The sequence below is a fragment of the Vidua macroura genome, chromosome 2, assembly GCF_024509145.1.
Source record: "Vidua macroura isolate BioBank_ID:100142 chromosome 2, ASM2450914v1, whole genome shotgun sequence".
In the NCBI taxonomy this organism is placed as follows: domain Eukaryota; kingdom Metazoa; phylum Chordata; class Aves; order Passeriformes; family Viduidae; genus Vidua; species Vidua macroura.
The window spans coordinates 76,313,359-76,328,588 of NC_071572.1; the positions used below are offsets into that span (position 1 = coordinate 76,313,359).

At 38.5% G+C, this 15,230-nt stretch overlaps 1 protein-coding gene across 1 annotated transcript in view; it reads right to left on the bottom strand.

Moving 5' to 3' along the window:
- The window catches only part of RSF1 (remodeling and spacing factor 1), a 67,856-nt gene that overhangs the window by 17,736 nt on the left and 34,890 nt on the right, over window positions 1-15,230 (bottom strand). Inside the window, exons 6-11 of the mRNA XM_053971073.1 lie at window positions 10,847-12,576; window positions 8,183-8,380; window positions 6,919-7,023; window positions 5,514-5,593; window positions 1,590-1,644; window positions 207-313 (exon numbers count right to left, since the gene is read on the bottom strand). Of these exons, the coding sequence (XP_053827048.1) occupies window positions 207-313; window positions 1,590-1,644; window positions 5,514-5,593; window positions 6,919-7,023; window positions 8,183-8,380; window positions 10,847-12,576 (2,275 nt within the window). The remainder of the gene's footprint in view (window positions 1-206; window positions 314-1,589; window positions 1,645-5,513; window positions 5,594-6,918; window positions 7,024-8,182; window positions 8,381-10,846; window positions 12,577-15,230) is intronic.

The following is a 15,230-nucleotide window of genomic DNA, read 5'->3' on the forward strand; positions in this document are numbered from 1 at the left end:
ATTTTTTTAATGCATCACCCCTTCACTATACCACCTCATGCTCTCACAACCACTGAGCATAACCAGTATTCAGAGGAGAGAACAAAGACACTTTAGTTGGGTTTCTCTGTTAAAGGTAAAAGTTTATATAAGAAGTGGTGGGATGATTCAGAAAGGAAACAACAGTATGACTTTTGCTGTACAAGCTGTTTTAACAAGCTGCTGACCTGTAGCTTATGCACTTTCGGGTTCTGGTAGATCTCCTTTCAAGTTTTGATTTGGGCTTTTTGGAATCTTTCTTCTTTTCTTCCTGACCTTCAGGTATTTCTGGCTCCTGTTCAGATAAGACAGAAGTGTCAAAAAAGCTTTCTTTATCTCCTCCGTCCCTTCACACTCATTATGACTGAACTTATAATACAGATTATTCATTCTGTCTAGAAAGCTCATATGCCCAACACAGCACATTTTCTTTAACTTGTAATATAGTGATCTATTACAGAAGTTCAGGTGAATTTGCACATTTTGCCCTTAAAGGCTACATAACTTTCCAAACACAGAATTTAAAGGTTCAGACTATTGGGTCATTGTGTTTATGCTGCAATTCTGAGCTCATGCCTGGGGTCATACTCCTAGGACTAGTTTATGTGGCAACTGAACACCTCTACATACTGAGCACAGGGATATCTTTACACAGTGCAGTTTTAATTAAGTTTCATGCAGGTTAGTTTTATTATATTGTTTGCAAGTTATTAATGTAAAAGCAAAATAATCTGCCCCCGTTTTTCAAATATTTGCTCTCAGTCATAGATTCTTTTGCAAGTCTGTAAAATCTGTAATTGTTTTTCTGTTATTCAATGACAGGGAGAAAAAGCTGGTCTTGTTACAGCCAGGCAGAGTCTATGTTTAAAATGAACAAAAGTTCCATTTTAAACTGCAAAAAACAGATTATATAATTCCAGATGAAAGCATTTGGCTAAGACTTCAAGAGACTTGCTTTAAAGTGTATTTAAGTGAGAAGAAGCTGTTCTTCATGTGAATCGAAGCATTTTTCCTCTTTTCTCAAGGGAAACCATACAAAAGCATCTGTTAATAAAATGCTAAATGTTTACAGTTTTTAATTACATGACCTTATCCACTCGTTGAAGGCAAATGCTATGCTGCCTAGAGATACTACACAATCCCTCTGAATCATAAACCAGAAACATTTGTTTCCATCGTTTCCAAAGGAAAGCCATGACAATTAGCTCAGACCTAGATAACTGCACAGCAAACACCAAAGCTAAATAACTGATTTGCACCTTTACAAACTGCTGAATATTGAGCACTCAACTCAAAATCCAACTGTAATGGGCAGGGAGGTAGTCCTGCAATCCCTCACTGGGAGAGGACTCTTAGTGGCATCAGGTGGCTCTAATAAACACCATAAAGCTCCCTTGGTTTCTCTGCTGTATTCAGTCTAAAATGAAGGGTCTAGAATAATTTCTGATCTGCATATAGATTGATTTTTCTTTCTAAGATGCTACTAGCACCTCTGACACAGCACTGACAGACTTCTTCCCTGAGAAGTTTGGAAAATAAAGCAACAATACCACAGAGACACACTAGCTTACCTGAGGTGGAATGATGTTCTCAATACTGATACCCACGTACACCAATCGCTCTTTTCTTGAGGAGAGAAAGAAAATGAAAATAAGCTTACAGAAAGTCTGCAGACATCTAAAATAAAGCTATAATTAACACCATTTGAAGCTCTTACTAGGCAGAAGCAACCCAAGAGGATGTTCCAAGTGAAAAGATATTGAAGTTGGGATTATATGCTAATTCTCATGTGATTACCTTTTCCTGCATGTAAAACGTAAGAGATTTCCAAAGAGTTCTGGCAATCAACAGTACTTGAAGACTGTGGGCAGGCACCACAGAAATTATTAAATTACTGTACAAAAAGCAAGTAAAAACCAACTGAAACATACTAAGGTTGTGATGAAGATTATGTTGTCAGATCCGTAACTACCACCAATCATGAAGGCAATGAAAGATAAAATGGGAATTCAGAATCACATTGAACTGGAAAAAATATGTCAAGATAGGAACCAACTCTAGAAACACCAGGGGACAAATAACTGCCTACAGAGCAGTTCTTTGCCAGAGAAGAACAGCCTGAGCAAAGACTCTTTGAGCAGAGTCAAACTGCTGCTCAAAAACTATGATAACAGATGGACGTGCAAATAGGACAACAGCTGACAGGACACCTGCCATGGCAGTCCTGTTCACAACTGGCTGGAGCACTTAGAGCCATCTGGGCACCACACATTCTCCAAGAAACATGTGATCCAGCTGAGGGAGTTACTGGACGGCAGCAGACACACTCTATAGAGAAGTGCTGAAAAAATAGGATGGACCAGTGTAGAGAACACTTGACCAAAGATGGGAGATAGAGAAGTACTCAAACACAGGACTCTTGTAAGGACAAGCAGGCTGTCCTCCTTGTCAACAGTGTGTTACAGGATTAAATCTATGGAAGCAAAATTCAGTTTAGACTTAGATTTTCTCAACACAGACATTCTGCATCATATGAATTGCCTCAGGGACAACTCTGGCTCCTGGACGACACAAGTCTTCTCTAAGTCCTGTTGTATCTGTCTAACTAGAGCTGGATTTCCTAACACCTCACAAGCAGCACTACATGGTGAACTTCATGGTGCTGAACTGAGTTTTCAAAGAACAGTCTCTGAGGAAGAATAGCCAGGTACTAGTGTGGACTAGGGAAAGTAACCAAATTCCCATCACCATAGGTCCCTACTAGCCTTTTTTCTAGGAAAACAAGGCGTAATTTAAAGAAATTAAGAGCACAATGAAAGTTGGTGGCATTTACTGGTGTCTGGAAAGACTCTGGATTTTTTAACTGCAGTGTCTCAATCAACCAAAATCAGACTACTGAAGTTACAGGGAGTGCTTGTATGAGCCTGTTGCACTATGCTTGAATTGCAACAGGACACATCATGCACATAACTGCTACAAAGCCCACAACATATATTCATTTCAGAGATGTTTATTTCATTGTGTTATGTTTTGCAAATAGAAGTACTTATGTGTAAAAATTTTGTTTACAATACTTTCATTAAGTTCTAAAGAATCTAAGTAAATTTTGAAAGTAGCCTGAGTAGCCTTCTGCACTTTCTAGCATAATACTCTTAAATAAAATGAACAAGCACAGTTCCTAAAATAATACTTACAAGGAGTAAAAATGGCCATGGACTTCAACAACTTGGTATCATTATGTCTACTGAAATGACTGGCTGTCTATACAAGAAATTTGTTTTATATCCTAATGTAAATATTCCTACATGACAGATGAAAAGAAATCCTCATCCAACTGGGCACCATTAGATTGGTTGGATGAGGATGAAGGATGTTGTGCAAAATCACTATGTCCTTGAAAATTAATTAAAATAACATTTTAAGGCAAGGAATACAATTATAGAAATGAGAAAGGAACTAGAATTCATGAACAGAAAAACGGGGAAGAAAAAGGTATCATTTTATTCATGTATTTGTAAGTCAACAGGAAACCTGAAGGTTTCATTTAAAAAAAATCAGTGACATAACAGCTTGAGGATGTGCAAGCACACAGCTGAGCAGCTGAATCAGCCTCAGTCAGATTCCTGAGAGCTGGAAAGAGCAAAACAACATCACTACTTCAAAAAGCGTGATAGCAACACTGATTCAAAGAACCTATTAGGTAGACAGATCCATAATGACAGAGTTGCATTTCTTCTCTTTTCCAAAAAGACAGACACCAACCACATACTGAGTTTTCAGAAACACTGCATTCAAGTATGTTTGTGCCCCAGGCAACCAACCTGCTTTAACTTATACACTGAGCTGTAATAATGACTCTCATTTCCTCTGGCATTATGATTCTTCAGCCTTTTTACCTTATTATTTGCAACAATACAGCATTAAGTTGGAAGACTTCAACTATTGCATTGTGAAGTCTATTATAACTCAGAATTTCTAAGAAAAAAACCTCAATTTTATGGCATACATTATAAAGCATTACATTCATTTGGTATAAGGATCAAATTGCAAAACAGTTATTAAACAGCTGTTTCAGACACTGAAAACTGCTATGATATCAACTGTATGCTCTCCTGTTGCTCTCAGAACATTGTGTTTTTATGCAACACTGGTGATTTCAAGAAAGCAAGACAGACTGGCAAAAGCTAGATTCCATGTAATGTTTGCCAGCAGAATATTTACCAAAGTAGGTCCAAGAATACTGCTCACTAATAAAGAGCACTCCCACCATAAAGCAAAGCAGCAGAGTTCCTGTGTGTCCCATACCCCTGCACAGATGGAAGCTGTGTATTTGCTGAGTTCACTCATAAAAATGGCTGATAGTTTCATTCCCACAGCTACAAATTCAGCAAAATTGGCAAAGGATAATTTCACCACAGTATGATCTAGATACACTCTGAGCAGAAGTAGTAACATCAGGAACAGTTGGTACTTGATCTGTCACTATCACTGTTGCTGTTGCAAGAGCAATAACAAACAGATTTGAAGAAAGTTGAAAGCAGACACAGATTGTGCTCCCATCTTCTCACTACATTTCATGAAATATTACAGGCCCTGCCACAAATATAAGCTGCCACAATTACTTTCTTTAAAAGGGCCTCACCTTCTGGTGAAATTTGCCTTTTAAGATAAAATTCATGCAAAGTTTTGTTTAATAATGCATACAGATGTTATTAAATTCTGCAAAGTACTCAATATATGTCCTAAAAGGTATAAATTACGCAGAATGTGTTTCATGTCCCTCATTTCCAGGTCTGAAAACTGCCAATAGAATGTTCCAACTGTTAAGGCTGTTGTTCCTATATGCAGTAAATATGTTTGCATTTAGCCTTTGGTAAAGGCAGGGGTGGACAGCTGGTCAGAGTAGGGTGATAATAATGTCAAGGTTGTGGGTTCAATTCCTGCACAGGCAATTCCCTGAAGAGTTGAACTAGATGATCCTTTTGGGTCCCTTCCAACTCAGAATATTCTGGGACTCTGTAAAACTTCACTGATCCACTGGTCTACAGCAGTTGCTGCATAATCTTGTACATTAGGCAGAGTTTAACAGGATCTAAAGCAACAACTCTCAAATCCCACAATAATCTGGATGATTTTTGGAGTGAAGTCAATACTTAAACTTGCTTAGAGCAGGAATTCTACACATGACTGACAGTCAGCTGAACCAGTGCTGGAAACCCTTTAACTATTAGTACAAGAAAGTAAAATTTGTGCTCAGGCACTTTAACCAAATTTTAGTACAAACGTATTTGCTTATCTTTTCCAGTTATTGTACTTTTCCTCCCTTCTTGCAAGCTGTCCCAGCACTGAGCCAGCAATAATCAGTGGGAAGTCAAAATTGGTGTTACCAATTCCTCATCACTGCTTTTCTCCCCAGTCCCCAGTTATTTTAATGCTTGCTCAATTATTACCACGCCCAGCACAGCACTGCTGTGAGTGCATCCAAACAACAGTACCTGCGTTCTGCGCGCTCCTTCTTTTTTAAGACAACATCCAGATCTTGCAGTTGTTCCTCTAATTTCTCACAGAGTAATTTCTAAAGGAAGGAAACACAGTATTAGTTTACTTCATAACCAGCAATTTTCACATTGAAGTAACATTCAGACTCTTCATTCACTCAAGTCTGTATCTGGAAGAAGCCTTGCTACTGCAGGCTCCTCTTCAATGAACAAGGCTTTACTATAAGGCCTGTCTTTTTAAAACATGAGCTCCACCACCAAGTCAATGAGACTTTGAGCAACCTGGTCTAGTGGAAGGTGTCCCTGCCCATGGCAAAGGAAGTTGGAACTAGATGAGTTCAGTGAGCACTGCAACAAAAAGCAGAAATACACTTTAGAATCATTTCCTTACCCAATACTCAAGGAGCTGTATGCAAAAACGACTTTTAATGGACAAATTGTGACTTAGTCCATGTTAATGCCCTCATTATACTATTTCCAAGGATGCTCTTCACTCTTTTACAAACTGTCATTTTTCATACTGAAGAGTACTTTAATAGCAACAGAACAAGGATAAGCTATAACTAAAAGTGTAAAGAAAACATTCTTACATATTCAAAATCATCACTACTTAAAAACACTCCTCAGAAGACAATTAAAAACCAACACCAAATAGAGTCATCTCACATCATGCTCAATGTCACTAGCTTACTGTCAGGCAACAGCCCTTTTGGCACAGAATTTCTCTAAAACCAAGAAAGGGGGTTTGGATCAGGCAGATTATTCTGAAAATATGTACAAATAGTTTCCTGTTAATTTAACAAGGGCAGCATCACATAATTTCTGCTTATCCTCCCAAGTAGTACCAACCTTGCTTCTAACCTTGGAATAAGGATTCATACTGGTCTATTACTTGACTAGAACACCCCTGGCTTTCCCATCAGACAAACTATACCCTGAGATTAATCAGTAACAGCAGCTTTGTCTAATCAGCTTCTGAGCAAATGTCTCTGAAACAGCTGCTTGCTCTGGCCACTGATCCATCCCTTGTTGTCTACTGCTCCTGCCTCCTGGACAACAACTTAAATGTTTCTTTTGGGAAAATTTAAGACATTATATCTTTAATACTGTACTAGTCTTGTGATTTAATCAGAGATGGGAGATAATCAGTGTGACTGGAGATTCCCATCTAAAAATCAGCAACACACAGTCACTCATCACTAGCAGAACTAAGAAAGAGAAAACCATGTCACAAACTCAGTTTTACTAATTGATGGGAGGAAGACCAGCAGTCCTACCATTCATTCCAGTCTACTTGTTAACAGACAAAAAAGATTATAGAAAGGACTTGCTAAAGTCCCAGCCAATCTCCACAACCACAAGGAAAGCTGCAAGGAAGAGTGCAGTCACACAGGAACCGTACATGCTGGCAAGGCGGGCAGAACCACTCTCCATCAGGGATGATCATCAGCGGAGGGCGAAGGCAGGCTGTGTGGTAGCCACTGTCACAAGAGTCACACAACAAAATCTGTGCAAACAAAACACGTCCTGAGTATCTTTTGGCATTCACATTTAACAAGCTCCACAAATATTTCCCCAGCCAACGCAGAAGTGTTTGGACTGTGCCAAAACAAAAAAAAAAAACCCTGTACCACGTATCCTGTACCACACTTCCAGGGCCAAGGGTGGTGCTAACATCACATTTCTTCTTACTGTATCTTCTCACTACTTAGTACTACTGGACTATGTAGACTATGTTCCCTTAGTGTAGAATCGGGTAATCCTTTCCAGATCCTAGACTAAGTGGAAAACTCCATCTGAACAAGACGTGGTATTACCTGCCCTGTGCTCTCTTACGCAGGAAACCTGGCCTTTTTCCTCAGTCAGGATAACTTTATAACCTTGGCAGCAGGGACAAAGTCTTGCAGACTTGCAGGGCATCCACAACTAGGCAACTACTGAAAGTTCATATTTAGTTGGGTAAAATTTGAGATACCCCTTTCCATAAAACTTGAGAACAAAGCTGGCATAAGCTGTGTGTATATCTACTGAAATGTTTATCTCTAACATCCTAAAGGACAAACTTTCTCTCAGCTATGTCAGGATATCTGTCAAACACCCAAGAGTGGGCTTATTTTCTGGATTCAGGACTGCACATGATGATTTCCCAGATAAACAGAGGAATTCATGATGGTATCTACCACAAATAAATGAGAACCACAAGAAATAGCAAAATCTTGTTGTCATCTGTCTGGGCTTTCGCTGTACTCAGTCCTCAGGGTGAGATGCAGCTACATCCAATGAAGAAGACTATGCAGCTGTGTGGCTATGTCACTGATGCCTTGTAAAGGAGACATCACACTGCTGGAGTTCTTTTTAATGTTACTTCCTCTGCATTCATTGCAACTGCAGGCATAACCTCAAAGCCTCACCCAGACTGATTCTCAATGGGCTAAGGTGTGTTACATCTTGTAAAAGATGCTATTTTTGTTTTGGCAAACAGGAAAAATAACTTCCTTCCCTCCTTATTCAAGGTAACTCATCTACTCCTGAGTTTACCACCTAAAAACTAGAAGACACACTGCTATGTATGGCCACCCTGAAGGAAGACGTGCCTTCAGACACCATCAAAGCAAATCCACCAAATCTGACACAACAACCCGCAGAAGCTTTCCCCAAAAACCTACCAGCTCAGGATGATTGGGAAGGCCACACTTCTTGCAGGGCTCATCGTCATCAGCAGGTGGAGCTTCTTCTTCCTCCTCTTCCTCCTCTTCTTCCTCCTCCTCAGAGTTTTTTTCACTCTCAGAGTCCTCAGTCTCTTCATTACTTGAGTATTTCCACCTGCCACGTGTCCGCGTACCCGTCCACCGAACTTTGCTTCTCTATGAGACATCATTTCAAAGAAAAACACAAAGGAAGCCCACAGAGTTTCTTCACAGATCTTAAACAAATATTCGCCTCCAGAGTAAAGTGATTCATTTCAGTCAGAACAGCTGCAGTAAATTTACAGCAGAGTATTTCAATGAATATGTTGTCTTTCCAAGATCCTTAAAATGCAACCAGATAAAGGGGAAAAAATTGCATCAACGTGCAAAAATAAAATTTCAAATAAGATTTAAAAGTAGGAAGACAAATTTTTCCACTCAGACTCTTTTTTTCTATTTTGACAAGGCCAACTTTGTACTGAACATGGTAAATTCCACACTTAAAACTTTTTGACTTTTTAATGATAACTTGCTTCAACCCAAAGTGAATCTTTTTTTCTCCCACCTGCCTCCCAAAGAGTTTATGCATTTTATTTTACTTTGGAAAATGTGTTTGTTTCTGAATAAGATCACTGCACCTTTTAAGTGCATAACTTCTATCTAGGTCTTCTTTCATATTTACTCTTTTTCATTATTTTCCTTAAGTGAAACATGATTCAGTTGGTCTTTCTTTTTTGCTAATCAAAGGGGCATCTACCCCCTTCTATCATATACCATATTATGAATGAAAACATTTTGAATATGTATATTACCATATTTTTAATAAAAAACAGGTTTCAATTAAAATTCAGAAGACTATTCTGAATTACTTAAACTACTTTGTGCAACTAAGATATTTTAAGATTTAAAGCAACATGTCAAACAGAAAAAACTTTTATTCCCATTAACTGACTTGTTTCTCACACCCGTCATTTTCTCAGAACTTATTACCCCCTTCCCACAGAGACTGAAAATGGAAAATAATTTTTCCAGCTTTTTAAACTCAAAATATTGTTTGGATTTAGACTAAATTATTCACAGACCTGAATAAGCTGAATAAACTAAAATGCACAAAATATTCTATTTCTCCAGCAGGATGGACTCATACCAAAGCAGCATTTGTCATATTGGTAAAATTTTGTTTCAGGTTCTTAACATCAGTTTCTACCTGTTTAGAGATTTTACTGTTCCTTAAGCTTTAGCAGCAAAGGTGTTTCAAATCCATTACAGAGTCTCAGTTTAGGCTACGGATTCATCCTACAGCATCACAACTTCAAATTCAGGTTTGATTTGAAAATAAGATCCATTTTTAAAAAGAAAAGGAACCCCAAGATATAAAGTAAGCTATTAAAGATCCTGGTATTCTTCATCCTGTTTAAATGACAGCCTCAAACTTCTTCCTCTATGATAATTATTTTAGGAAAGGAAACATCTTTAGATCTCTTGCTCTTTCACAAACAGAAATCAAGTTAAAACAGTTAAAACACCTGTAGCAACAGTACTTCAAAATTCTAATAACTTTCAGGACTTACTTTCTTTACTCTTTACTTTTACTTTACTCTTACTTTCACATGTTGTCTTTTTTAATTAAAATCTGCAAACGAAAAATTTGTCTTTCATTTCTCCGTGCATGTGACAGCATTTTTCAGTATAGATTTTTACCATTCACTTAAAAATCAACTGTTTGTTCATTTATTAAGGTTATCCAATGTACCAGTATGTGAAAGAAACTTTCTTTCACATTCTAAATGAATGCTTTGGGAAAACTACATCAGTCAAAAATACGTTGCAGTGGAAAATTAATAGGATTTTACAAGTTGATTTTAAAAAGTGCACTTAGAAAATACAAACTCATCATTCCTCTTTTGTTTTGTGCTGCATATCCAGAGAAAACAGAAGATAAATTAATAAAAGGTTATTTATAAATACACAGTCTCAGAAGCACACCAGACAAATATATGTTTAACTTTCTGTGATATATTTACATCACGTACTTTTAAAGATCTCTTCTGCATAAACAGAAGCTAATATGAAACAAAATCCTGTACCCACATTAAAATGTGCATCACATATGTGAGAAAAGCTAAATTATATAATGAATTCACCGCAACAATACCTTCAGCTTCACTTAGAAGCAGAAGTCATAATATTTTTATTCTTCCCCATGTGTTGGTTCCTTTTTAGCTTATGATGATTCTGACGAACCAGACACCAACAGGTATACATCTAGTAAATCCAGAGGGGTTACAAGTGTCTATTCAGCCACACAGACAGATAGATTCACATCTGATCATGCCATTTTTTAGAAGAATTCACTCAGGTTGATTTGGTCTACTTAGACCAAGTGACATTTTATAAACTGTTTATAAACTGTTTAAGTGACATTTTATAAACTGTCCAAGTTTATAAAAAGTCAACAGATATTAGCACTCTCTTAGGGGGTGTTTTTAAATTGGTTGAGTTCACTAACTGGATTGCAAAGCTAGTTTCTTGCAAAAGCTGACCAAAGGAACATAATCCTCAGTATTCCCATGTAAGAGTATATTCTCCTTATAGATAAGATTGGGGGTTTTCTTTACTCCCAAATAATAAAACTGTATTTACCTTGTTAACTTTAGAATTTGTCTCCTTCTCTTGTTTTTTTGCATCTTCTTTTCGTTCTGGTTTTTGTGCTGCTGCAGGTTTCTCCTCTTCCTCTTCAGGCCGCTTCTTCTCAGGCTTCTGATCCCGAGTCTCCACAACTTTCGGAGTAGGCTTGGATATTCTTGGTGACCGCCTTAACGTGCGGCCAATGCTGACCTCTTCTGGCGGTGTTTCTGTCTTTCTCTTCCGACTAGAGATCCTGATTGTTAATTTAATTCCTTCTTTTTGTCTTTCAGAAGTTATTTCTTTATTTTCTGTTGCACAGGTTTCTTCTTCAGAAACTAGCTTATATTTAAATTTGCTTTTAGCTACTGGAGATTCCTTTTTACTTTCTGAGGAGTCCTCTAGATTAGATGCATGGGCATCATCTAATCTATCTGGCTCTGTTTTGGCAGCTTCTGGCTCTTCCTCTTGTTTTTCTGGGCTGGATTTTTCTTCTACTTTGCTCTCCTCAGGTAGAGCCATTTTACTATCAGAGTCCTCCTTTTCCAGAATAGGTTTCTCTACTGTGACAGGTGAAGTAGTTGCAGGAGGTATCTCAGCAGCTTTTGGAGAGTCGTTTTTCTCCTCAGGCTCATCTTTACTTTTCAAAGTCTCTTCATCAGCCAGTGCAAGCTTAGGCAGTTCTGCAGGAGCAGATTCATTTGGGGACATCTCTAGCTTCTCTGAACATTCTTTGGGTGGTGGCATGCTGTCGTTTTTGAGATCAGGGGATTGTTCCTCTTCAGTTGTTTTGGCACAGTCTTCAGAGTTTGATGCCTCTTCTGCTACCGTCTCAGTAGTCGTGCTGTCAATGGATTCTTTTTCCACAGGACTAGATTCCTCCTTTGAAGGCACTTTCTGATTAGAAACCTCAGAGACCACAGGCCCGATCTCTTTCAGCACAGTTACTGCATTTTTCTCAATCTCACATGTTTTTATAATTTTACTAACAGAATTTAGAGAGTCTGATACTTTTTCCCCGCTTTTTCCATTTTTCTCTTGTAATGAGGTGCTGTCTTCCATAGCACTAGCAGAGTGCTCTGACTTACTATTTTGTATGACACTCGGGGTTATTTTTTCACAGCTAACCTCTCCATTTACTAGCACTTTCCCATCAGGACATAGAGCAGTAATGGTAGGGACTCTCTTAAAAGCTTCTTCTTCTGGTTTCCCTTCTTCCTTCAAGACATCCTTTGTTGGAGTAACACATTTACACAGGGGCCCTTTTATTGGACTGTCATAGTCATCTGTCAGTTTGATCTCTCGCTTTTTAAGTGGTATTTTTGCCTGTTGGTCATTTTTAAGTTTTTCACTTTCTTCCACAGATTTCTCCACAATTTCTTGTGGAGTTTTGACATTAACACAAAATTCTAACCTTTCTGGCTCATGAACTGCAATTTTGTCCATACAGCTTTTCACTTCTTTTAGGTCTTTGGGTTCTGTTTTGTTTTCCTTCACCTCTACTTTAACAGGCTTGACATTTTCCTTAAAGGAGTCACTTTCTTCCTTGATAGTTTGCTTTTCTTCATTGTTTTCTGAAGGTTTTCCTAATTTCATTATTACTGGCAATTTTATAATTTCTTTTTCTTCCACTTTCTTAATTTTAAGTGCATTTTCATCTTCTTTGACCACAGGAGGAGGCAGGCTTTCTGATTCCACTGACTGTTCCTCTACCTCCTCTTTTTCTTCTTTGATTTTCAATTGATTTTCTGTTGACAGAGAAAAACAGCTAAGAAACAATCAAGGGACCTATAGGATTACAGAGAACTTCATCAAAACAGAGGCATACCTAAAAAACCCAACAGCCCAACTCTCGCACAAAGGACTCTATTCTCACTGAATTAGTAGAAATCTGGCTTGTCCAACGCTCTCATTAAAATAAGTGGGCTGACAATTTTTAGCTATAGAACCACTGCTCAATCTAGTAAGATATCAAGATAAACCTAGATTTCAGAAGCCAGCAGCAGAACTCTAGATTTATCCTTCTTTCAACACACATCTCAGTCCCTTCTTCAGTATTACCACAATACTTCCAGAGGATACATGAAACCTAGGCAGAGGTATGAAATCTCACTTGAGTCTCTGGACTATTTCAGAAAGCAGAACATGGTGTAAGATTCCATGGCCTTCACGAGAAATTCCTCAGAGAAATGAGTCCCCTGTTTGTACATGTCTTTATTTCCAGATACACTTAACTATTGTACTTCAACAGTTCAGAGAAAAGACATTCAGCATTATGGCTTATGGCAAAATTCATCCAGGTTCTCCAGGCAATGACTACGTCTCCTACATGCAGATAATATTCTACATTCACTTCATCTGCTGTTTTTAAAACAAGCAATGAATGTTAGCATATCCCAGGAAACCTGCAGAGCTTAAAGAATCAGGTTATTCCACTTTGCTAACTCAGATTTAGATCATTAGGGCTTGAAGTACAGTTCCATCATTTAGAATAAACCATACAGCTATTTTGTCACTACGCACTTCGGCTTGTTATTTATTTTTGCCACTGCCTCTTGATACTTCAGGTTTTTGTATTTTACCCAGAGTTTTGTGTCAGCCAGAAACAGAACTAATTAGAAAAGGCAAATACAATAGCACTGCATATACCAGAACAGCAGCTCCTGCCACCCGGAAGATGCTTTTGCAGGCATGCGACAACTGCAAACAAGAAGATGATTTTTTTCCCCTTCTACCTCACCCCTCTCCAACTGAGCTAGTGTAATTTTTTTGCCTGATGAGAGCTTCTGAAAGTGGTTAAAAATATACAGGGGAAAGGCCATGACAGCTAACAATTACATCAATGAAATTAAGCATTTTAGAAAAGAACAGTGAGGAGGAATTCACAGATCTTCTGTTTTCAAATACAAGGCATGTATCCACATAAATCTCAGTATCAGTACAGTAAAGATGCATGTCTAAGGCTCTAGAAGTGGTTAAGGTGCTTTACTGATGAACATTTTGAAGGCTCAAGGCTGGTTTTTCCCCCTTCATAGAAGTGATCCCCACTCAGGGTACCTATAACTGCCTCTGCAAAGATATCAGTCTGTAACAGTGAGAACGAGGTATTTTCTCTGTATCCAAATTCTTCCGATTTGCCTTTATTTCTGTCTATCTAAACTTTGCTCAGCCATTTCTTCCCATCACCTACAGCTTTCTCCCAAACTTCATTAAGGATCACCAGAATCCCAAAACCTCCCCATACCAAAAATCAGCAGATGTTCTATAGTTTAACTCCCTGAACTAATCACAAAACTTTTCACATATACACGAAATTACTCAGTCAATGCACAAGCTCTCCTAACACTATTAGAGTCAATCAGTCAGGCCAGTAAACATGTAAGCATTGGGTTAGGTCACCATGTATTTGCATGTACTAATTTAATGGTACATGGAAAATGGCCAAAGCCAACAAGTGCCAGGTCTTCCAGCATGTTTTCCCTACATCTTAGTAGGGCTTTCAGTGCAATCCCTGGACTACAAGGAGGAAATACCACAGTTTCTCAACTTAAAGGCTCTAAGGAATGTTCTGTGAACACACTGACAGCACTCAAATCACTACAAATGTAAATAATTTCATTATTCATTACATACATGGGACATGGACCTGTAGGAATGAGACCATGAAGATGCTTAGAGGGCTGGAGCACCTCTGCTATGGAGACAGGCTGAGAGACAGCCTGGAGAAGCACCTGGAAAGACCTTATAGCATCTCCCATTTCATAAAGGGGTCTTACAAGACTTTTGACAAGGGCATGGATTGACAGAACAAGGGAGAAGGGCTTTAAATTAAGAGAAGGGAGATTTAGATTAGATATTTGGAAAAAAATTCTTCACTGTGAGGGTGGTAAGGCACAGGTCCAGCAAAGTTGGGGCTGCTCCATCCCTGGATGCGTTGACGGTCAGGCTGAATGGGCCTCTGGACAAACTGATCCAGTAGAAGATGTCTTTGCTCATCACAGGGAGGTTGGACTAGATGGCCTTTAAAGATGCCTTCCAACCCAAACTGTTCTGTGATTTTGCAACTAGTGCCTAGAGGTGATTTTACACCAATACACAGCCTAATGCAAGTACTGAGCCAGGTGAGTGTGCCACAAGATTTGGGGAATTATCTACAGTAGGGGCATTTAAAATGTTTTCAAATGGCTGCTCCTGAACTCAACATAAAGCAAAATCATATCTGAAGAAGGGGTCTCAATCAGATATTTAAGTTGGCTTGACTGAGACAAAAGCACAACCAGCACATGGAATTAATTCTGCACTGTTGGTAACTATGCAGGTTGTGTTGGCACTTACATGCGGAGTTAGATACTGGAAATGCCTTAGACTGAAAGATAATTCTGCTGGGTTTTGTCACAATTTA